The 23,612-nt window shown below is 43.4% G+C and overlaps 8 protein-coding genes across 8 annotated transcripts; 4 read left to right on the top strand and 4 right to left on the bottom strand.

Annotated features, from left to right (window-relative positions):
* Nucleotides 1-236: 236 nt before the first annotated feature.
* GGI43DRAFT_432585 (flavin reductase family protein) lies at nucleotides 237-1,112 on the bottom strand (the record flags this gene model as incomplete). Its single annotated transcript, XM_083209602.1, has 3 exons — nucleotides 939-1,112; nucleotides 382-880; nucleotides 237-316 (listed from the first exon to the last, which is right to left on the bottom strand). Exons 1-3 carry the CDS (start codon nucleotides 990-992, stop codon nucleotides 237-239), a joined length of 633 nt encoding a protein of 210 aa, XP_083062422.1. The 5' UTR covers nucleotides 993-1,112.
* A 1,421-nt stretch (nucleotides 1,113-2,533) lies between these two features.
* GGI43DRAFT_432583 (uncharacterized protein) lies at nucleotides 2,534-3,859 on the bottom strand. Its single transcript, XM_083209601.1, has 2 exons — nucleotides 3,702-3,859; nucleotides 2,534-3,614 (listed from the first exon to the last, which is right to left on the bottom strand). The coding sequence occupies exons 1-2, from the start codon at nucleotides 3,843-3,845 to the stop codon at nucleotides 2,667-2,669; spliced, it is 1,092 nt and encodes a 363-aa protein (XP_083062421.1). The 5' UTR covers nucleotides 3,846-3,859; the 3' UTR covers nucleotides 2,534-2,666.
* A 1,141-nt stretch (nucleotides 3,860-5,000) lies between these two features.
* Nucleotides 5,001-5,595, top strand: GGI43DRAFT_381585 (killer toxin Kp4/SMK; the record flags this gene model as incomplete). Its single annotated transcript, XM_083203142.1, has 2 exons — nucleotides 5,001-5,155; nucleotides 5,232-5,595. 2 exons carry the CDS (start codon nucleotides 5,001-5,003, stop codon nucleotides 5,593-5,595), a joined length of 519 nt encoding a protein of 172 aa, XP_083062420.1.
* A 2,595-nt stretch (nucleotides 5,596-8,190) lies between these two features.
* Nucleotides 8,191-10,369, top strand: GGI43DRAFT_432577 (uncharacterized protein; the record flags this gene model as incomplete). The annotated part of the gene is made up of 2 exons (XM_083209600.1): nucleotides 8,191-10,065; nucleotides 10,256-10,369. 2 exons carry the CDS (start codon nucleotides 8,191-8,193, stop codon nucleotides 10,367-10,369), a joined length of 1,989 nt encoding a protein of 662 aa, XP_083062419.1.
* Nucleotides 10,370-11,646: 1,277 nt separating this feature from the next.
* GGI43DRAFT_432576 (MBL fold metallo-hydrolase) lies at nucleotides 11,647-12,549 on the bottom strand (the record flags this gene model as incomplete). Its single annotated transcript, XM_083209599.1, has 1 exon — nucleotides 11,647-12,549. The coding sequence occupies one exon, from the start codon at nucleotides 12,547-12,549 to the stop codon at nucleotides 11,647-11,649; it is 903 nt and encodes a 300-aa protein (XP_083062418.1).
* A 1,213-nt stretch (nucleotides 12,550-13,762) lies between these two features.
* GGI43DRAFT_381582 (chaperonin 10-like protein) lies at nucleotides 13,763-14,205 on the top strand (the record flags this gene model as incomplete). The annotated part of the gene is made up of 2 exons (XM_083203141.1): nucleotides 13,763-13,939; nucleotides 14,017-14,205. 2 exons carry the CDS (start codon nucleotides 13,763-13,765, stop codon nucleotides 14,203-14,205), a joined length of 366 nt encoding a protein of 121 aa, XP_083062417.1.
* Nucleotides 14,206-16,702: 2,497 nt separating this feature from the next.
* Nucleotides 16,703-19,978, top strand: GGI43DRAFT_381581 (aromatic acid exporter family protein; the record flags this gene model as incomplete). Its single annotated transcript, XM_083203140.1, has 4 exons — nucleotides 16,703-18,208; nucleotides 18,265-18,865; nucleotides 18,939-19,773; nucleotides 19,900-19,978. The coding sequence occupies 4 exons, from the start codon at nucleotides 16,703-16,705 to the stop codon at nucleotides 19,976-19,978; spliced, it is 3,021 nt and encodes a 1,006-aa protein (XP_083062416.1).
* An 898-nt stretch (nucleotides 19,979-20,876) lies between these two features.
* GGI43DRAFT_399086 (uncharacterized protein) lies at nucleotides 20,877-22,879 on the bottom strand. Its single transcript, XM_083205299.1, has 2 exons — nucleotides 22,084-22,879; nucleotides 20,877-22,025 (listed from the first exon to the last, which is right to left on the bottom strand). The coding sequence occupies exons 1-2, from the start codon at nucleotides 22,636-22,638 to the stop codon at nucleotides 20,997-20,999; spliced, it is 1,584 nt and encodes a 527-aa protein (XP_083062415.1). The 5' UTR covers nucleotides 22,639-22,879; the 3' UTR covers nucleotides 20,877-20,996.
* Between the last annotated feature and the right edge of the window lie 733 nt (nucleotides 22,880-23,612).

The raw sequence follows: 23,612 nt of genomic DNA, 5'->3' as shown, positions 1-23,612 counted from the left end.
AATTGCTAAATATTTTAATACAATGAATATTTAGTAATAATTTGTATTTATAAATCTTTAGTGATTTAGCGTATGTTGTTGATGTAAATGAATACGATATTATAGCGCCAGCAGTAATGATATCTCTTTTGACAATGCCCACTCCTTAGACTTTGGGATATGTTTTCAGGGATAACCTATAATCGATATGCTATTTCTAATAATATTTCAAAGTTTTATTTTTCGTTGTTTGCAAACTATGAGGATATATTGCCCTTGTTAAACTCATTCTTACTGCGATTCTTGGCTGCATTGCCCTCCAGCCCATAAAGCACATCTTGCGACATGTTTGGAATAACCATTTCAAAGGTCTCCCGCACGACAACGTATTGGTAGTATCACAACGCGCAATGGGTTGGGTCTTTTTGATGTCCAAGAGGCCATCGGTGAGCACTCCATCGGCGATGTGCACTCCAATCACCTTGCCAATAACAATATCAACAGTACCCATGGGCGGGTTTCCGGGCAAACGCACAGTGGTGTGATATTCACACTCGAATTTTACCGGAGACTCCTTGATCATGGGCACGTCTATTAATGTGGCCTGCTCCTTGGTCACGCCGCAAAGCTCGAACTCATCAGTGCCATAGGGAGTCTGCTCAGCAGTAATATTGACAGCTTCGCGCAAATCCCACGTTGCCAAATTCCATACAAATGTGCCTGTCTCTTCGGCATTGATGACCGTGTCCTTTCGGATGCCTTGTGCCGTCTGGTTGGAGGAGAACATCACGTACGGTGGGTCAAAGGTCAGGTTGTTGAATTGTGAATAGGGTGCCAAGTTGCATTCGCCTTTCTTGTTCTTAGTCGAAATCCACCCAATCGGACGAGGAACTACACAAGCCTAAGTTTCATGTTAACTTGGAGATCAAGTCCATACTCGCATAAATGTAGCAACAAACCTTAAAGGGATCATGGGGTAATCCATGCTCGGTGATTCCTGGTTCATAGAACATTTTGCGGGCTTTTCTTGGCTGCGGCGACTGTTACAACAAACAATAGTGGAATAGATATTTGATCTGATGCGTTACGGGACGCTGAATATACTTATAGTATCAGTTTTTAGTCCACTTCGGAATAGCAGACTGTACTTGGAATGTAATAATCACTATCTCAGCTGGCGTCTGCTACTGAAATGATGCTGGTATCAGATTCACGATCACTGAGCTGCTTGAAAGGTATTATATCCTGGCACGCTTGGTTGACTGGCCTGGCTCTCCGAGGGATCCCAGGGGCCGAGACATTCTGGTGTCGAGATGCCGAGGCTACACCCATTTGTACATCCCAGTGCGTATGGAGATCGTTTGAATTTCATAAAAAATAGGATATGAAGTCAGCTTGCCTTGCAAATAGCCTTAGAGGACCCAATTCTAATTCCGATTCCGTGGAAAGGGAGTCCCTGACCACCAGGCCTCTAAGATAGACGGCTAGAGGGTGGGCATATTTCTCCAATTCTCCCCAACAGGAATCGGGATCGGCACAGAAGCGCCACATTTCTTTCGACCTACTACAGCGTACCAGCTGTTAGTAAATGGTATAGGGCGAAAATATAGAGTATTTTAGCCATTAAGCTCTCAGCTCTTTTGTTTATGTTACTGAGAATAATCAGCTCGTAATCGAAATAGCCACAGGTTCTACTATTCAAGGCTAGAAGACAACTAAAACCTCGGTAACCAAAGCCTTTCCAGACTTAGGATTCGTTGCGGGTAGCTAATGAGATCAAAATAATTTCCAGGCGAAGCATTACTTAATGCAAGTATAAATGATTTAGAGATAGCTTCAAAGTATGTAGAATTATGTAAACATCCGAAAAGCGAAACTTTTTGCTAGGTAGTTATGATTAGTAGCCGTGTAATTGCAATTTTAGGCAAGCTCTATGTGCATATATACTGTGTAAGCATTATGGGTAGTAAAGAAGAGCTGCCTATAATAGTGAAAAGAGCATCAAGATTATTATTTAAAAAAAAAAAAAAAGAAAAAAAGAAAAAAAGAAAAAAAGAAAAAAAGAAAAAAAAAAAACTACCTATGAATACTATAGTAGAAGATTGCTAAATTATAGCGCTATTGTCTATAATTTATAATTTAGCAGAAAGCACCCGGCGCTAGGTATATATAATAACCAGTGCGCTATATTACAGTTATATACTTAGGTAGTTTTCACACATTTCAATGTATCACACTGAAAATGAATTGCCCACTGTTAATAAAAAAACAGGGTTAAAATCTATATTCACATACAGTTCTTACATAGTAGAAATCTTTCAAGTATTAGCTATTATAATATGTCATAGGATAATTTGAAAAGTATCCAAGATGGCGCAAAGAGCACAAGGTTGTTACAAAAAAACAGCCAAGACTTCTGAATTCTTGAGATAGCCGTCTAATTTAGAACTTACTTTTTGAAGCAAAAATTAGAGATTTTATAATTTAATTTCAATTTAAACTATACTACACACTTCATATTCTATTTACTCATAATTCAGCTATGAAGTTTAGTGTCACTTTCAGCATTGCGACAAGAAAAACAAAGGGCGGAAATCAAAATCAGCTTCCTGCCAGGCAGTGCACTCGTCTTCCAGGCCATTGTAATCGCCAACTCAAGGATGGATTGCTCGCTGCTCTTTCTAAGCTTAGCTGCTTAGAACCACGCTGTACTGGCCATCAGAATCATTCGAACTGCTGACAAGTATACCAGGCTGAGCTCCACAGATCTTGTTGAGCCCTGCGCTGTCGCAAACGTTTCCTTGGGCGCTTGTCGTAACAACAGTGCCCAACTGAGCCTGGGGCTGGAATTGGACGAAGCCAATTTTACCTTGGGGAATCAACAGGCCCTCGGATGTACCATGAGTAGTAGCAACAGAAACACTCAATCCAAAGTTAAAGTTTGCATTTCCATTGGCACCATCCTTGCCCGTGTCACCGATGGTAGCGCCAAAAGTGATGCTTTCGGAGATGGTGTCGGTCACAGTCACAGAATCGGTGAATGTGACTGGGCATGGCCCACCAGAATTTCTACAGTCAATCATTGAGGATCCTGACGCTTTAACTCCAGTTCCTAAGCCCTGCTCGCAGTCGACGCAAAGAGCCCTCAGCTGACCAGAATCAGCCAGAGATTGACACGTGCTAGAATCCAATACGCAGTTGCTGGGTGGGTTGAATGTCTGGCTTTGTCGTTTCTCAATTGGAGAACTATCCAATTCCAAATCGGACGTCTCGTCGCGATACATAACTGGGACACGTCGGCCGGTGGAGCTGAGGAGGTAATCGCCCTTCTCATCGGTATAGACTATGCCCAGACTTCTGGTATCTTTCTTCTCCTGGACATCAACAGTTCTTTTAGTTCCCTCGTCGGCAGCGACCGCCTTCTTGGGCATGACCGGTGGCGGGTAAGAGCGCCGAGTTACTCCAGGACAATCTTTTCCCGTGTTGCAAAATGCCCACCAAATTCGATTGGAAAGATTTGGAAGATCATAGCATCCATTTTGGTGTTCTAGAGCAATGAGCTCTTCGCCACAAGTTGTGCCATCGGGTGGACCTTGTGATATAGTAACCGACACTGTGGACGGCATCCCTTGAATCTATTTCACGCACGTGAGTATTATAAACTATCAAATATTGCGGAGAATCAGAGGCTGATAAGGATTATCCCATGGTGATATGCATACCTCGTATCCTCCAGATGGATTGGAATTTGGAAATGCGCCATCGTTGAAAAAGCATGTACCAGTACCCGCTGACCCAGATGAAACGAGTGTCACAAGGCCATTCCCAGAGGAACAGCCTTGAGGGTGGAAAATAATTGATGCCATGATTATTATATACTGAGCCACTCTTAGTAAAAATTCAGCTTCATACACTCTTGTCACCAACCTATATTGTATCTTTGACTGTAAAATCTGTATAGCAAAGTCTTAGAAGAATGTATTTGTTATGTGAATGAAATACTAATGTTGGTGCTTATTCTTTTTTGCATTTTGAAAGGAAAAGAGTCCCTTTTATATACAACTACATGAAGGAAGATATCATGCCAAGACACGTCCGAACGAAAACGACACCAAAGTTCATTGCATTATGCTAGCACCTAGGCTTAGACGACTATCGTTTCGACTCTAAGAGTTTCTAAAAAAAAAGAATCATAATAATAGCTAGTAATGAATAGAAGCCTTTCACCAAAAGATCTGTCAGATTGCATCATGAAAGAGATGCGGCCGCTCAAAAATGGAGCAAAGTCTGACATTACGACGATCCTCGACAGGAGTATTACATACCGTAATGGAATATTCACGTAGATCATCCCCTCAACTACAACCCTATAATTCAGGAGATGCATTTGATAAGTAAACAATTCAGTCAGATTGCGTCATTAAAAGATGATTTAGTAAAAAGCACGGATAAAAAGCAGTTTCATAGTATAAAGATCTGCATTGGTAGTGTCGTATATCATATTCAGTTGGTGGATGTCAAAATACACCAGGCATAGCCATGTAACAGGCTCACTTTGGATGTTAAAAGCCCGTAGGATTGCATTGTAAGAGTAACTTCAATGCCTGAATTTATAGTAAGATAACTCAGTGACACATCATAGATAGTACTCTTGTGGTATTCATCGCAGATCATGCCTCAAGTCCTATGTATTTGCAGCTATTTTTGAAATTAATGTAGATCAAGACCATCACCTTGCTAAAAGTCCACCAACCACTGACAAAGCGCGTTCCTTAGCACTAGAAGCACTATAAATATAGCGGCCGCAGTGGCAGATCTATGGCGATCTTGCTTTTTGGGACAATAAAGTGGGTCACTTGAATAAGAAGTTTCCTAATTGAAATCTGCCACGCTTACTTTGATCTGCATCGCTGTTTGACATCCCTGCACACAAAGGGGGCGATGAGGCTTGGAACCAGAGTAGCACAACTCAGCTAGAATTCAATTATACAATTTTGGTATTCAGAAACTCAATAAGCACAATGAATGGCAACTTTTCAAAATCTATAAAGATGGGCTACAGCCGCAAAGATAGATCAAGGTTCATCAACGCAGCTCAAGAAGCATTTAACATCTCTACAGCTCTAAATAGCTTTCTTTGCCAACAGCCAAAAAAGAATAACTTTAACTTGGAAGAGTATTATTAGAATCCAATTCAAGTAAGAGTTACAAGTTAAAGTATTACCAAAATTATAGTTTAACAGTTTATCTAGAATGCAATTCTTCGCCCTCCTCCCTCTGTTATATACCACCGCAGCAGCCCTTGGTATCAATTGTCGTGGAAACGCCAACTGCGTCGGTACTCCAGAATGCAGACTCGCCGATCTGATCTTGCAAGTCAGCCAGCAAGATCCCAGCACATCATACAGCCCCGGGCAGCACATTGCCTGTTGCGGCATACCTGGCGGCAATATCTGTGCGTTCACTCAGGGCATTAGCAATTCGATTACCGCTGGAGAAGCCCTGGGTATGCTGCAGGGGCTGTCTTCCCACGGTTGTGGCCAGTGTGGCAGTATTCCCTTCAAGGATAACAATGTCGCTGAGGGACAATTGACAGTCAACTGGACCGATCACTGAGGGATCAAGTGGCTTATTTTTTTACTATGGTGTTGTGTTATCTCTGAGCCAATTTGCTCAAATTCAACAAGATTGAGCGAGGAAGACAGTAACGATTTCAAGAAGGCACATATTCTTTATATAGCTGCAACCTGAATACTACATTATCATCAAAACTGTTTGCGCACTCTTAATAAATGCTTCTGAACAACCAAGTTATATATTAATATGTAGAGAGTTTATGCACATATATGTGTATAATCTAGCAGCAGAAGAAATGATTCCATAGTTCCGACAAAAGTCTGACAAAAGTCTACTAGGAACATCTCTATCTAGGTAAATATAAAGTAATATACTAATATACCCCTATATAGGTATTCGAATATCTGATTATGGCACTCCTGGTTTTTCAGCCGGCTGCCTACCATTGAAAGCATATAAGACTAAGAAACTAACGAAATTAAACCATGAATATCTACTAATCTCAGCCATCAATAAATTTGCAAAGAGGCTCTTTATGTTTAATAAACGCTTCATGTTATTGTTCGATATGTGCTTTAGACTTCTTTATTGTAACGTTGTCGCTTGCCTGCTATAGGCACTGCATGCTTACTAAAACCATATATGTTACGGTTCAATGATATCGAAAGCTTGAACTTATGGATTCTAGATTTTGGCTGTAGCTAGCCAGTAGTCGAGTTTAGCGATAATTCGATTTATAACTCATGATGGAATATTTTATGCTTGTAGCTTTTGCTTTTACATAAACTCATGCTATGGTATACTAATTTCTAAACTCTTTCTGCAATATTTTCTTGTCTAATCTCAGCTCCTTCAACTAATTATTAAGCTCTCTCCTAAATAACTTATTTCAGTCTAGCTGCAACGACTTGTTATCTTTAGACTTATACGCCTGTTAATTGTAGGCTTACCCTAGATCACTTATTGATGGACCCATAATTCTCGCTCCTTATCAATGTGGACGTTTACATAGTGTGCGCTGGAGAAAGCTTTCAGTGCGTCTAACTTTGGCTACTAGGTAATAGTGGTATCTTTCCCGTGCAATCCTTTGCCCGCATTATAGCACGTGCTTTCTCCCACTCTTTAGATTGCTTCTTCAGATTTATCAAGCCTCGCGAGTACCTCGCAATTTTTGCTACCTCTTCTTCATGTATACGGAATGGTTATATTGGTTCCTTGTTTTCCCTTCCTTACGGCACCAATATGCATCTATCAGAACCACAAAGCCAAAGTCTCTGAACATGGAATGGTCTTTAATGATTTGCTATTAATTTCTATGATAAGTGGAGTAATGTCACTCCACTGACTGACCGTAACTGAAATAGAGGGCTGTATTTTGTGCAAAGGCGTTTCACAACTTGTCTCAAGGTACCTATGTATGTACATGTATTCTTAGCATGTCCTGTGTAAGGGCCGAAGAGACGAGTGCGGGCTACTTGACCAAGCCCTGGCTGCGACGCATGGTGTTAACGAGATCTCAACGCTAGCTTCCCTGATGTGGGCTAAAGAGGTTATTTTGCCATGAAAAGCCGCATCTACCTAGTTGATACGAGTAGGGGAGCGCAAAACAGTTCGGAAGTACTATTGTAGTACCTAGCATGTGGACGCGCTAGTCGCGCACAGCCAAGATCATCGTAAGCACTGTCTGCAAAGCGGTGTAAATCTTCACTTTAGAATGATGGTACGCGAAGCTGACGGCCTGGGAATACTAACCAATCGCATTTTGCTTGGCAGGTAGATACTCGTCGATCCGACTTTTAGAATAGCTGGGAGCCAAAGCCGAACACTTGAGTATAAAACCGCGGAGACGCCGGGAAACCGACGCACATAGCCAGCTGGCGTATTTCTCTTATAATATAAAACAGCCTGTTGACAATAACGTGTCTGCATCCAGGAAATCACAAATGTTGCCCAGGATACTTGGAAAACGAACACAATCAACAAAAGATCCATTTTAACTATGTAATGTATCTTTTGTTTTTTTAACTGAATCCTTTAGGCGTACGTGTAGGTGCGAATGTAGCGTTTATGCTGGATCTCTATTATCGTGGCGAAAATGGCGGGAACCCATAAAAACACCAAAAGCGCAGAGCGCCAATCTGCCTGTACAGCTACCAAAGCTACCATGACAAGCTAAACAAGAATATAAAACAAGTGTGTTTCCATTATTTTAGCAGTTATGATTATTATAATTTTGAAAAATATGCCCATTCTTGTTCTTCTCCCCCTTATCTCGGTGCAGTGTAAAATATCAGGTGTGATTGCAGGTAAAAAGGGTAAGACATTGCGATATTTAAGGAGCTTTGGCTATGTATGCTTAACCGTAAGTCTTTCGTGTTCTCCTTATTGCGGTTGGGCACTGGAGGGGACCAATCGGCACTTGTAGTAGTCTTCATTAGCGTATGGAGGAGCTTTCGCACTTGGAATGCGGTGCACACTAGGAGACCTCTAGAAATGCGGAGATCAGCATTAAATAAGCGGACGCTGTGCTGTACAGCGCATTCCGTACGGCGCAATTCAGAATACCAATCCACAGCGGTCAACAGGTCAAGACGATATATGTGCCGGATAACCGCATTTCAAGCCTTGGAAAGCATGACTTGCTCAGAAGAAATTTGCTTTGAGCCGAAATTCCGATTTCTTATATGCAAAATACATGGTAGTGGCGTTCATCCAACCAGAGAAGCTATTAAGAGACATCTGCGCGGTGACGGCCATTGTTGTAAGGGGTTGCGATTGAGGCAAGCTGTCTCAGAATTAACTAGTCTTCCATTGAGGTCGCTACAAGAAGTTATCAATGACCAACCCGCTCTCGAAACTCAACCTATTACACCACCGATCCTTCACTTGAAAGTTCTCCAAGGTTGGAATTGCGTGCCTTGCGAGGGCCGAACATTGACTATAAGCCTCGAAATAATTCAGCGGCATTCGGCGCTCGTGCATGGCCGCCAGCGTGGCGATCCACCGATGTGGACGCAATGCCAGCTACAGACGTTTTTCAGTGAGACAAAAGACCGACGGTATTTCCGTGTCGGATATAAGTCTGCTGTGATAGAACTAGACGGCGGACACGGTTTTGAACTTGGCAGCCAGAATAAGCCCCGGCCTGGACAGGTACTGTGTGGACAGACTGCTCAGGCCCAAGGCGCCAATGCCGCTGAGCACTCAAACATACCTCCAGCTTCCATGGTTAGCAGCATATCAACAGAAGACATTGTTTCAACTCTGGCAGATTCAAAAAAATTACAGGAATCTCAAATTTCACGATTACAAAAGGGTAAATTGAGTGTGGCACAGTCAATTACCGTGCAGCACCCCTCTACACATATTGCTGAGAGACACGTTCATCTGCCCCTATCTCGCCTGGATTATTTATTCAAATCTGGAGCTTTCCGATATGCTCCTAACCCAGTCTTTGACGGAAGCCATGTTGACGCAGCTCTGAGTATGACTGCGGTGTTTCCTCGATGTGAAGACGAGCCCCTCTTTCTCAACGCTCTTGTATTTTCCATTATACAGGCTATGAACAAGGGAACCCTTATGATGGAAAGCATATTACTTGAAGAGAGAATTGTTCAGTTGATAAATATGAAACTAACATCTCGGCTAGAGACTGTTTCACCTGGCGTGATTGGCGCTATCATGCTCCTCAAGTCATCTGCCTATAGAGCTCGTAACGTTGCTGCGCATGATGTTCATACACGTGGTTTGTCAGAGATTCTGAAACTCTTTAAGAGCAATGGCGGCTCTCTAATACCTGCTGTACTGCGAGCAGCATTTTGGCTCGACCTTAATGCGGCTATAGTCGTGGACAGCAAACGACAGATGTCTCATCTAGACTTACCGCAAAGGGTGAGTTGGCAGCGTGAAGGACACCAGCAATTCTGGCATTTGCTGCCGGTTGGTTTTGCTCGACATAAGTATACGCTCCCACACGAACTTCTCGCCTGCATAGTAGACATTGTTGAGCTGCAAGCGACGCTGTTTGCAAGAAACGTACCCCAGAGACGGCGTACATCTAAGTTTCATGAGCTGGATGCCATGCAGGCGTCTATTGAGTCTCGCCTGGCATTTCAAGTCCAAGAATGTCGACAACATGGAGTTGTTGCCGAAGCTATCAGACTTGCAGTTTTCATGTGCTGCTATTGTAGTTGGACTGAGACGTGGAATGATAGCCTTATTCCCTGTAGGCTGGCTGAAATGCTACTTGACCTCCTGGAGCCCACAATATTACTCTATCCTCAGCAGCTGACTACCACTTGGCTACAGCATATAGATGTTCTTCTCTGGCTACTACTCGTCGGCTGCAACGTTGCGATGTCGGAGTGGGGAGACCAGCTTGGTCTCAAGTCAAGACAAAGCTGCCTGATCAAGTCAGTCGCGTCTTTGAGTGATATCCTTTGCAATTATTATGGCATGAATATTAGAAGGAGGCTTCAAGATGGGCTCACAGATTTCATCTATGCAGATGTATGGCTGCGGCGGCGCATGTATATAAAGGAGTGGTCTGAGCTGGAGCTATTGTTCAGTGCTGACCATTGTAACACAAGTAATCAACACTAGTCACAAGATTTAGTTTGTTCTTCAATAAGTAAATGATTATAGATATGACGTCTTGAAAAACGAGTAGTTACATAGAAGTCGCTAGTTGGCATATCAGCTGCTCGAAAATATTGTTCCCCTTTACGGTTCCAATGTCATTGGTCGCGATCTCACGGGTCAGCTTGGACCAGCGGAGGAGAGCACGATAACCCATTCTTCTAGTAATCTCTAGGGGGAATGTCTTTCAGTTAAACAACTGATAATGCTAAGATTTCAAGTTAAGAAGTGGGCGCCACTTCTTTCCCTAGCATAGTCGAAAATTTACCGTGAAGAACGTCGAGGCGGTAGATATTGGCTGGATACGCCAGCATATCTCGTAGAAGTTCAAAACGCTCGAAATTTTGCCCTCCAGGTCTGATATCATGGGCATGGCGGGCTTTTGAATCGGGAAAAGCTTCAAAAATAAGAAATGTTGTTTTAGAGTATCTTAAACCAAACCATGGCCCAGTGCCGGGCTCCATATTAACACCGCTATTAATATCTTGTAAGAATTGAGCTACAAGTTTTTCTTTTCCTTCTTTCACTTCGAGATGAATAAAATATGCTTTGTTGCCGCCAGTCGTATCGCTCCCATGTACGAGATAGCCTGAGTGTGATGGATCATCTCGAGACCAATCTGGCGACGGATAGGGAAAAGGAGGAATGTTATTCGCAGCATCCATAATTTCTTATCTTTTGAGAGTATATGTGTTTATATATGGTTGTGAAATTACAATGAACAAATCGAATATGTCAAGTTGTTGATGGAACTCATGATATATATAACCATTTCGTTGTCCTCCAATCTCGTAAGTGCGTAGCGAAACTTGCCAATATTGTTCATAATTACTTTAGTGTGTGTATCTCATTTACCTAGTAAAACTTAGTAAATATGGTAGAGTCGAGCTACTAATGTCACCCGACCTTTCCAGGGAGACCCAACATGCAATGACAGCTGGGAAGCTTCAGGAATGCGGCGTGTTCCAGCAGCGTATTCCAGATCTATGACGCAAAGACCCGTATTTATCCGATTGGAGTAGGGGTGATATTGGTTATTTGTTAGAGAGCATGAAAATTTATAAATCCAGTCCACCAGGTAAATTGGTGGTGCTACTTCTGGAAAGTCTACTGCGCATAAAAGATCGCCACGTATTGTATTATACATCATCATCATCATCAGATTATGCACAGCTAATTCTCTCAGGAAATTCCAATTTCTTCATAAGAATAAACCAACTACAACTGTTCTCTTAGCGCCTTTATATAAGATGCAATATTGAATTCCAGTATCAAGGGAGCTTAATGCATTTGGAACAATATACAAACTGATATTGTCGGTCAAAACATGCTTTCTATTGACCATCTGTTCATTAAACTATGTAATATAATCATTGAGATCTGTACATTCCTGTCTACCAAATGATTGAAGAACCGGCAGTCAGTATCTTTTGACATACTTTCCACGTATTGTTAAACTACCTTGTTGTCACCAAATGGTTCGATAGAAAAGTGCGCCTTGCAACTCCCCTCCAGTAGATAATCGTTCCAACGATGGGGATAGGCGTTTTTGACCTTATGGTATAGAGTTTGCCAGTCGCCAGTCTCGCATTTCGCTTCGAGAGTGTCAAAGTCAATAATGTACTTTCTTGTCGCGGCCACGAGATATGCACCATCAATCTGGCTTGCGCGTTTATGAGAAGCAACTAAGATCTTGGGATTGAGGCTGTATACAATTTCAAGCGCATCGAGCCAGAGTTTACGCCTCTCAACCGTGTTTGCCTCAACAAAGTATTGATGGCAGTCACCATAGACGACATCGCCGCAGACCACGAGATCAAGGCTTGAAACATGTAGGATACTCGAGTCTGCGTGGTCTGCCGATACGTCGTAGGCATTGAGAATATGCCCATCGAGAAGGAATTCATTAGTAGTTGGCAGCGCCGTTGCGCGGACATGTTGTTCAGATAACTGACCCTCTGGGAAAAGAACCTTCCAGACTTTCTCGTACATTTCTGGAGCATATTGTTCAGGTATCCCAGCGACCACTTTGGCGGTGGCGATAATTTTCACTCCAGAAAAGCACGCTTGGAGTATAGGTGCGCCAAAGAAATGGTCGCCATGTGCATGTGTGATGAAAATATATTGAAGTTTCTTGCTCGGATAGAGTGCAAGGATTGAGTCTATCCAGTCTGCAAGGACCGTGCACTGCTGGATAGTAACTGGCGGATCGCAGAGCACTGCATTATTTGGGCCGTGGATTAGAGTACTGGTTTCAGACTGCCACCATTGCTTGCTGATGTCTGAAAGGCCGGTGTTGATTTTAGTGGGAGGAGAAACAAAAGTGTCGACTTGGAGAGGTGGCAAGTGGGCCATCTTGTATGTGATGATAACGTATCCAATCCCACAAGCTCGTCAGAAGTTCATACAATTTCAACTTTGGTTTTATATAGCTGGACCTGTAGTATTAGAATATTTGAATAATTTTTTCACCGTATGAAGACAAGGGCATCCAATTTGCCACGCGAGAGTTACATGTTGTCTTATACATATATGTATGTCGCTGAGATAGGTACGCTACGTCATATTGCCTTGACACAGAATGATTATGTGTAACTACGGTATTTCCCCTTGTGATCAGTCTTGAAATTTGGGTTGAAGAACTGTATTTCTTTTTGTTGTATTATCAGGCCCATCTCTATTGAGAGCCGGTAAAAAGGCATTTCTAGTTTTGGCGCATGGAGTAGCATTGAACTAAGAGCTCTTGCGTCACGAACTAATACTGCGCTCTAGCCGCTGGAATACGTCGCATTCCAAGATGAGCACTTACATCAAAAGATAATAGTGTAAATATTACACTGCATTGACAACTACTGTTATAGGTTAATAACTTAAGTTAGCATATGTGACATCACTGTCTAGTAGAGTTATGAAACTGTACTAGCATATTTGATGTTGAATATCGGAACGGTCGCTAAGCAGGCGTATTTGGCATCTCCAAGACATGGAATTCAATTAATTGTGGCCGAGTGTGGCACAATACCAATCCAGGTAACTATGCCCCATGATGTAGTGTATTAAGAGCTATAATATAGCGCAATAGGCTCTAAAATAATGCGATAAATTCTGTAGGTAATATAATGTATTGAGTGATATAGAGAAGCAGCATATGTATTATTATATTAACATAATAAATAGTATTAAGTAAAAAAAAATATACTATATACTAAAATATAATGTAATAGAGACCCTGGTTAGTACAAAAAGTGATTATGTTGCAATGGAGGAAACTCCGTAGATAGAAATGGCGTAGAACTTATTCGGCAATGATAATCAAATCGGGATTGATCTATAAAACATACAGTGACTCAGTCCAATAAGATATATCGACCACTGTTTTTGCATCTGAGAGAAACCTACAATATCATATAAGCATCAAGTTTGCTTTCTATTATTTATACAACGTTGTTTTAATTTTAACCAAATAAAATTCCGCCGCCACGGCATTTCAATTATTATTTCAATCGCCAATTTCAACATTGACATTCACTTCCTCATTTCATCATCCTTTGAAGGTTAAATCATTGTCATGGCATATAACGAGACCAAATTTGAAGGCTGGGTTGCGGTAGATAAGAGTGCTGCTGAGGCCAATATGGTCTGGCCAGCTTATGAACCCAAACCTTGGGAGGAAACCGATTTTGACATTGAAATAACACACTACGGAATTTGCGGCACAGATCTTCATCAACTTCGATCCGGATGGGTAAGTATATTAGGCATAAATCATGTCCTTGTTGTTCAATTTTGCTTTCTTAAAAGCTAATATAAGTAATAACACAGGGCCAGACAGCTTACCCCGTAGTCGTGGGCCATGAACTGGTCGGTATCACTGTGAGAGTTGGCAAAGAAGTAGCGCAAACCGGTATTAAACTTGGCGATCGAATTGGAGTTGGGACTCAAAATGACTCTTGTCGATGCCGCAAGCCACCACAAACTCTCGAAGACTACAGGATGCGATGCTTGTTCTAACGGTAATGAAGTGTGCCTTCCGAATATGACTTTAACATATGGCGCCAAGTATCTCACACCCGTCGACGGCAAGAGTATTGGGGGTGGGTGGGTTGCTCGCTATCACCGATGCCCGGCGGCTTTTGCGTTCAGAATTCCTAATAATTTAGTAAGTGAACATGCGGCCCCTGGGTGCTCAGCGTGTCGTAGCCTTCTCTCGTCATGCAAATAAACGGAAGGATGCTCTAGCCTTTGGAGTACAGTAGAGGATTAAAACTGGGTGCTGGAAAATGCCGGCTCGTTGGACTTAATTCTTTGCACGATTTCAAGTTCTAACATGCCTGTAACGGATTATATCAAACTGTTTAAGCATGATGGCAGCTTCTGCCAGCTTGGCTTACCAGATGATGGTTTATTCAAGGTTGATGCTGGGGCAATAGCTTCGCAGCGTCGTAGCCTTACCGGGAGTTTTATGGGCTCGCCAAGTGAAATACGAGAGATACTACATCTAGCTGCTGATCCAGAATTGAGGAGTCGCTGATGAGTGAGGCTAATAGTGTTCTTAAACAGATGGAACTTGGCAAGGCGATGTACCGATATGTATTGGTTAATCACGAAAGGTAGCGACTAGTAAATGCGACTATTCTAGCCCTAGAGGTGACATATCTAGCATTACTTATTCTAAAATGTTACAATTAAATACCTATTCACTGACCGATCAGTTGTTTTAGCCTCAGAGGTTATTCATTATCCATGTATCTTGCTACCACTCTCATTTTAGCTTCTGCCTTCATTTGCACGTGTAATGAAATCAATCCCTTCTTATCGCATGTTCTAATTGAATAAACGTCTGCTCAAAATTAAGCGATGCAGAAGTGACTTCGTATTTATCTTTAAAAATAAGCCGAACGTACAGTTGCGATTATTGGCTATTGAGCTGGCTGCTGATCAGCGATAACCAAATGGAGAAGCAAAAGACATAAAGATGGCTGGCTGCCTGATCTTAGTGGCTATGTGTCCCAATAATTACATGTAGGTACATCGCTCTGTTAGAATGTTATATAAATTGAAGCAGCTGTTGCTAATCAAGGCAAGCTATAGCAAACGCCATTACCAGCCCGAAGGACGCTTAACTCTGAGCCAAAGAAGTGTATCTGTAGCTCAAACAATGCATAAATAGAAATAAGAAACAAGATCCCCGCGCCTACTCGAAAGTTGTCAGGTGCATACATGTCAATCTATTGCATTGCGATGTCACTCAAGCCCAGCACCAGCAGCACAGTTCGAATGCCTTCAAGCGGCGGCATGCCGTAGTTCCGGACGGTGAAGTGAACGTGAACGCAGTTAAGTCCGAACTGTCTCCGCCATGGATAGAATTAGGGCTGGAGTTGTGGACAAGAACGCCCGTAAACTGTGCACAATTCGGCGGTATTCGTATATTGTATCCCTAGCCGGCTAATAGCGGGTACCGGGTGAGGCTAAGAATCTGTTCTTGGAAAATGACAACAACTTGCGGCAATTCGTTTTGTTTTGTATTGGGGCGCTATCAGCCCGGAGGTGGTGGGAGCAGTAGCGGCCGTGACATTGAGCCGACAAGAGAAAAAAAAGAGGCGGAGTGGGGTTGATTGATGGCCTCAGAGGAACAACGGAAGCTACGGCAGCTCAGCATTAAAACGCGACACGTAGAATTTTCTGGGATCCTCTTTCTATGGCTTGAAAAACAAGTGAAAGCTACCTAGTAGAGGTATCTATCCGGTGTAAATGATATGTCGTACATTTTAAATACGTATCAGCTGAGAGAGCAACGAGTTTATCCCCTGATATCTGTATATCGGATCGACAATTGTAAGCTCGGCTGCCGAGCCATAACGAGCCAGGATCATGTGTCTTGTATGGCGTGGGCTTCCAACTGCGTCTCGTTATTGTGCTCATGTACTTCGTAGATCTCTCTCGTTAGCATGTTAGTGTTCCGTAATCGTCATACATATACCACGGACACACAGCTGCCACCTTGGGAGATCGTCCATCTACACTTCAAGCGTTTTGCTCGTTAAAAGGCCGTTCTTTGCATCTCTTCGACAAGCCGGCTTGCTAGCTAGGTGGTAAAGAGCAAGCATTGTTAATTAGTTAAATCCATCTACCTAGTTCCTTCGGAGTCTCACAAGCAATAGAGCTATAATCCGTTTCGGGTTCTTATGGCATAGCGTTCTACCTGTAGGGCGGAGACCACCCATCGGCAGCCACGGCTGCAACGGCACAGCCAGACTGAGTTGCAAGCCACATTGGCTAAAAGAAACTTTGACTAAGGACAAAGAAAATCGCATTCAAGTTCAATATTCCCCGTAATAAATAGCCAGGCTTAGAATCTTCTTGTACCAAATAATGCATTTACACAGCTTTTCACACCATCTCCATTCACAACGAGGATATGGGGGGAAAGGACACGATACAATACATCGCGGAGTCTGCGCTTATCTTCTTGGGTCCTCTCTTCTTCTAGGAGAGGCCCAGCGCCATCATGGCCTCAAAATCACCCGTTATGCGTCCAGATAACCGAAATGAATCCATACCAGATTTACTTTCACCATCATTGTCTGGAGTCTTGTCTAGATCTAGGACCGGGACTACTGTCTACAGATCTGATACGACAAAGCGTCTGCAACTCAAGTCGGTGCTATTCCAACAGACACTGGACTGGCATACGGCTACGATGGCCATTAAAGCGTCGATACCACCAGCTGTGCTTGTATGCGCCATTCAATCAGATAGTTGGATCAATCACTTCAAGACCAATGCTTATTTAGCACCCATTATATCTACCTGTGTTCTGCCTGCTCTCCCCCGCGCAATGCTGATTAGACACAACATTCGACTCACTCTTGCAATTGTCCTAGCCTATTGCTGGGCACTGCTTGCTGGTTGGTGTGGTGTTCAGGCCAGGCATCATACTACACACAACCTCAACGATCTAAGTGCCTATAATTCTTCAGCAGAAGCGGTTGTAGCCATATTCTTGATTTTTTTTATATGGTGTACGTTCACACTAAGGTCTGCGTTTCCCAGTTGGAACCTTCACTGTACCTTGGCTGGCATCTTCACAGTCGCGACACTACCAGGCATTGCTAGAGCTCCTAATACGCCAGCAGTTATTGACGAGACCAATGTTATCTTGGAAGCTTTCTTGGTAGGGCAGGCCGTTGGCCTTGTCAATGCACTCATCTTATTCCCTCAAAGCTGCCGAGGGCTTTTCAAAAAAGATATAGGATTATGTCTTGACGGGTTGATGGCTGTCATACAGGCACAAAGGAAATGCATGGAAGATATTTTACTAAAGAAAGTCTCTGCTGTAGAAGAAGAAGAGAACGGCAGCTCATCCATCAGTCAGCTTGAAGGTTCTCTACAACGATTTGTCAAGGTGGTTAGCAAAACTCGCCAGGACAGTGAGTACGCGGCGTGTGAGATATCTTGGGGCATCTTTGATCATACAAAGCTGGAGGAGATTTCTTCATTATTCCTCGATCTTATACCGCCTGTATCTGGTTTGAGTTCAGTAGCAGATATGCTACAACTACACGTCGACGGATGCATTATCACCAGCGCCGCCGATGATAATAGCGACTCTGATGAAGCGGACAATGCAACATCAAGGGAAGATGGCTGGCAGCATCTCGAAGTGGCAATGCACCGAAATTCAAGGCAGATGTCTGATACAATCATTAAAGGTGTCGAGCACGCCAAACTTCAACTGAACTTGACAAAGAGACGTACTTTGTTTAAAAGATATCGGGTCAGAAATCCCGATGAAGAGCATGAAGTTGGTATTGCGCAGCCTGGAGATGCAGGATTTCTCGAGTCATTTCGTGACGTGTTTAACAATGGCCGTGCTCTTAATCAGGAAAATGAAGATATGAGTAACAAAGAACTGCTTGATTGTTATATTCAGCATCGGCCGCAAATCGGCAATTTGAGTCAATACACTTCCGAAATGCATTACAATACGTTACGATACTTTCTATTTCTTCATGTAAGCAGTATTTTGTCCAGCACACTTTTTGAATCGTTGGTAGCTGAACATTATAGTCTCAAACTATTCTCTCGTCATTGGGGGAAGAATTTCTCAAGCTCCTCATTTATGTTGACGACTGTTGTACCCACCCCAAGCGGTTGCTTATTCCACGCTTTCTTCATCCTCGCTATTGGATTGAAAAGCTTGTTCGCCTGGGAGGTGTGCGACGAGATAGTGCTTCTCAAAACACAGATGCTCAAACCAGCATCAAACTTGGTTCTTCATTTTACAATCCCAAAAATCCTGACCACCTCCCGCCTAGCAATTTCATGGAGACGATAGGAGATTATATTCGTAAGATTAGCTCCATTTTCCGTACTGATCATGCCGCATACGGGCTCCGAGGTGCCTGTGCCATTATGACCATTGGCATTATTGCATTTCTTCATGATTCGCAGGATTTCTATTTCGCGCAACGGTTTCTCTGGGCATTGTTTGCCATTTTACTTTCTATGGCCCGCACCGCCGGATCATCAACCTTTCTATTACTCGGTCGAGTACTTGGTACAATTGCTTCAATGATAACAAGCTACATCATTTGGTATGTGGTAGACCAAAAAACTCCTGGGATATTAGTCTTCCTTTGGCTGTGGTTCCTTGTCCTTGGCTATCTTTGTAAGTTTACATACTTCGGCATAACCATTCATTGGTGATAAAATTGATGTAACCATGGGCTTATATATCTCAGTTGTCAAATTTCCCGACTTCTTTAGCATATGGTTTGTTGCTCTCATCGCTTCAATTGTCATGATAGCGAATGAACTGCAAGTACGCAAGCTAGGAAAAGAAGCTATCATAAACTCCGGTCAGGTTGTCTATCCGCCATACATCATATTTCCTTATCGGCTTGCTGTCGTCACCCTCGGTGTCCTCACTGGCTACTTTTGGACACTATTTCCGTATCCTCTCTCCGAACATTCTGAACTCCGCGAAATTATGGCCAAAGCCATGTATGGGCTAGCACGCTATTACATGTGCGTCCAGCAAACAATCCTTGCACGTCTTAGCGGCAATTTCGGTGACATTAGCGATAAAACAAGCCCCGGGTTTCACCTTCAGGCGGCTCGCCGCCGCATTTTCCACAAGTACCAAGCTCTGAACGCTAGAGCTAAAACAAACTTCCAGTTCCTTGACTGGGAATTTTCGCTTGGTGGCCGATTTCCTAAGCAAACGTATGGGGAAATGCTCTCCATTCTTGAGCGCCTGGTAAGCTACATGACTCTCGCAAGCTACGTGTCCCGGGAGTTAAAGGCTCCTGATGCCACCTCATCTTGGTGGGCCAACGACCCGACTGGCACAGCTCAAGTTCATTTAACTCCAGGAGGCGTCACAGCGAGAATGATCATACTACATTCTGCGCTGAGTCGGGCCCACCCGTTGCCACCAGAATTAGGGGAGCTAAGAATACCTCACCTGGGTGAATTTTTAACCAGGGATGTACCTGCAGATGAGAGATTTGCAGCCGCAGCGTTGATTCATAGTGTTAATTGGTATTTAATACGCGATATCAATCGTTTGACTGAGTAAGTAAGAATTTTTATTGACGGCATATATACCTACTTTTGCCTCTCTTTTTCTGCTTATCCTTCTTTCAGTTTCTCTGTTGTTGTGTGATATAGCTCCGTGCTAACATGGCTTTGCGCATCCAGGCTGGCAAGGGAACTCGTCGGAGAGCTAAACTTTTCGTTTGTTATTGTTCATGATGACTATGTTGAGAATGGCCAATAACAAGGGTATTAGTACTATCATGAGGTACATACTATTAGGACTTATTAAAACTCATATCCCAGGTAGTGCTCTATCCTGGGGGTGGGTTAGCGCCTATCGGAGGCGGACAAACGCTGCTTCAATGTATATATACTCAAATCATCATTTTCACTCGCCAGCCGTCTATCAATGCTCATAGTTCGTACTGGTATAAGAAGAACAATTGGGTCAGCCTAAATCTGTGGAGTGTTGTAACTTTAGGTAAGTTTTGTTTTCATAGCTCGAACAATGCTAACAATTACGATTTGGCATATGCATGAGTAACTGAGCTAGTTAAATTAGTGCCTATGGCCTTGCTGATCCTAAGAATGTCTACGGTACTGATTCCGAGGCGACTCCTATCTTGGCTTGATAATTTGCTGGTGCTGGCTCACAAAGTTGGCTGGAGTAACATTTACCCGCATTCACCAAGTTTTAATTGACTATCAGTTTGGGGAATTTTTTTTTTTAATGAAAAAATAATTGATAAGACTACAATCACATGGCTGGATGCTCTTGAAAGCACCTAGCCGAGACTCAAGAGCCTTCGGAGCAAGCTGGAATGCAAGATAAGCTTAACCTGCTAGCTTCCTGTGAAATACAGTTATGACGACATTAATGTTGCGTCTATATATTCATCGCTCAATCGGTGCGAACTATTCTCTGTATAGTAAACCGAAATTCGTATCTGTAGTAAAAAGCGTAAAGATTTCCAACTATAATTCAAATGAGTCATGGTTTTGATCCAGGACACTAGCATCACCGTGTCATTCGAGTCTATGCTGGGCTGGAGCTGAGCGACGCTGTGAAGAGCTGTGAAGGATTTTGCTTGCATTCTTCGACCACTTTTAAAAAGGAAGGTTTAGTTTGTGCTGTTTGCTGTAGTTTCATATATTCGTAGTATTAATGGTCTATGCTTAGCTATCTGAAATTATAGGCTGGCATGATTCACACAGATGAACATCCGACCCGATGGTCTAACCCATTCAATAAAGCTATTCTAATTGGCAGAGACTCCCAGAGCTTTGTTGAAAGCATCTGCTGCAGCCTGACCCTGCAGCTGGGAGGCCGCTGCCGAAGCACTTTGACATGCCGAAACTACTGTAGCACCGGCTTTACAGCTGGAATTGAGTCGATCGCAAATGAAGTCTGCAATGACCTTGATGTTCAAAGCCGAGCCATGGTTGAAATCTTCTTCGTTCACTGGGGCGAATGCAGGTTCTGTACGGCCATCAAGGCCGTTGGCGAACTTGATGCTGGGGTTGGAGCATGAGCCGAAGCTTCCCGTAGCGCCTGCTGCATTTCCATTCGAGCCGTTGCCGCTAGCAGCGCTGCTTCCACTGGCCGCGTTGTTTGCCCCGCTGTTGTTGCTGTTGCTGTTGTTTGCGGCGTTGTTACTGGCAGCACCAGATGCACCAGATGCGGCGGCCGCTGTACACTGGGTGTTCTGCGTATCACACTGGCCTACTCCTCCAGAGAGTTTACCAGAGTTAGCATCATTGGCACAATTGTTGTGCTGAATACTGCAGGATCGTTGAATAGCGGCTCCAGAAGTGACAAATGTATCTCCATTGACAGAAAACGGTCGGTTTCCAGTGCCTGAAATGACAGGCGGAGCAGGACCACCAAGGGTGCCAGTGAAGGTCTGAACGTTGGTTCCACTGGCTGTTGAAGTCTCACTAGCGCTAGAGACTTGGGTCTGAGAAGCAGCTGACGTCGATTTACTAGCTTGGGAAGCTTCGGTGGGAGTTGCTGCTGCTGCTGCTGCCTGAGAGGTCGCCTCGACATTTGCACTGGGCGTTGCGGCAGCGCCATTTCCTTGGACATTGGCTATCGAGAATTTACTCAAGTCAACCAAAGATGTGGCCTGAATGCCGCCAGTACCAGTAAATGTTTGAGATACAGCAGCAACCGCGGAAGCGATTTCATCTTGGCTTGCATCGAGGACAAGCTTGCCCGTCGAGAAGATACATCCAAGAGTAGGATCGGGATCGTCGCAAGTATTGCCTTTGGCTGTTGCATCATTAAGCTGTGCATTTGTTAACCATCAGTGGCTCCAGCCATGTCAATGAAGGAAAGAAACATACATCACCTGGGGCAAAGGTACCGCTCAGGAGGGCGAGGTTGGGGTCAGCCCCAATAGCCTTGAGCTGCTTCGCCAGCTCAAGAGTGATACCCTTGTTTATGGAAGCAGCATTAGCAGACGCTGGGTCTTGGTGAGGCTTTACAGCTTGAATTTCTGGGTTCACAGCCTGCTCGGTACAAGTAACACTCGCGAGCCCGACTTTGCCAGTATTTCTCTCCAGGGCTTGGTATACCAATGCTCCAGCCATCAGTCGAAGATCTCCAGCAGCCTTGCCATTGGTAAATGCCTGATCAGCTGTCTCTTGTTTGAGGCAGTCAAGGTTGGTTACACTTCCAGCGCCGCCTGCAGCCGCTGTATTTCCAAGAAGGCCAAATACGGCATCTGTGATGCCCTTGGGGTTGCTCTTTGCTAGAGCTTCGTTGGTAATGGAGAGGAATACATCATGGGAATGCTCCTGAGGAACCTCCCGGCGAAGCATGTTTGAAGATGGTAGAGGTAAACCAAAAGCCTGGCCTAGCAGCAGAGCTGCCACTGTTGAGGTGCTTTGAAACTTCATGGCGACTAGACGAAGGAGACGATTAAAATATGTAAAGCAAGAGAGATTTCCAAGCAACGAATAAAGAATGAAACGGAAGTAAAGAGTGTCAAACTCGTAAGAAACAGACCAGCCTGCTGGACAAGAAGAACAAAAGACTGAAACAATAGGAAAGGAGGAATTGGCAACGGTACAAGACAATTTACAAAATACAACAAAAGTTGGCTGCTGGGACAATATATACTAAATATCTCAGTTCTAGACTCTCTATCGACCCCTAGTTACCCCATAGGCGATGTTTCTGTAGCCGCTTTATTGCTTGTTTCGTAAACCCATCCGGGCGGTTAAATGTTCTGTCGAGGAGCACAGATAAAAAACTCGGAAGTAACAGAAGCAGAACATCCGATACCTGCTCCTTGATCCTTATGTTCCTGGTCTCATGTGCCTGGAGTGGGCTTGGCAGGGTCGCCTGAAACAGTTGGCGTTTGCAGTGGGGTGAATTATTTGTAAGCCGCAATATACAGGGCGCACCATGGATACTATCTATTAATTTCAGCGAGTCTTTATTTTGAATATATTTAATAAGTCTATAGAAATTAAAAAATATTAACCAGTATTCCATTTTAGAGCTATAGAGATCTATTATGTGCAGAGAGTACTCTGTAGTAGTTTGCAACTAAAGGGGGTTTGTGGGTCTAGAGGAATTGTGCTATGAATCAAATCGTGTTTGGTCTTTTAAAGTTGCATGTTTCACATAAACTACGGAGTAGATTCATGTCGTTTATGTTTTAACCGTAATATGGAATAGAAGAAGAACATGTATTTAAACAACCACTTAGTGTTATTTAGCTAATTTGACAACGCTGACGTTGGCCGCAGACTTCGCATAATCCTTGTAAAATTACCGGATGCCTTTTTTCAGTACTCCGTAAAATGTTTCACAGTCAGTTATCTACCCTATTTCTCGTTTCTTGATCACCCAAGCTTTGACCCTG

Source organism: Trichoderma evansii, assembly GCF_050947405.1.
Source record: "Trichoderma evansii strain SZMC 28006 chromosome Unknown GGI43scaffold_5, whole genome shotgun sequence".
In the NCBI taxonomy this organism is placed as follows: domain Eukaryota; kingdom Fungi; phylum Ascomycota; class Sordariomycetes; order Hypocreales; family Hypocreaceae; genus Trichoderma; species Trichoderma evansii.
Note: the sequence above shows the minus strand (reverse complement) of the source record. Positions and strands in the feature narration are given on the sequence as shown.

Excerpts from the sequence above, each read along its gene's own strand:
- GGI43DRAFT_399086 (XM_083205299.1), bottom strand. The coding sequence starts at position 22,638 with ATGAAGTTTCAAAGCACCTCAACAGTGGCAGCTCTGCTGCTAGGCCAG. Across the intron at positions 22,026-22,083 it reads GTACCTTTGCCCCAGGTGAT|CTTAATGATGCAACAGCCAA; the intron begins GTATGTTTCTTT and ends ACAAATGCACAG.
- GGI43DRAFT_432583 (XM_083209601.1), bottom strand. The coding sequence starts at position 3,845 with ATGGCATCAATTATTTTCCACCCTCAAGGCTGTTCCTCTGGGAATGGC. Across the intron at positions 3,615-3,701 it reads ATCCATCTGGAGGATACGAG|ATTCAAGGGATGCCGTCCAC; the intron begins GTATGCATATCA and ends TGCGTGAAATAG.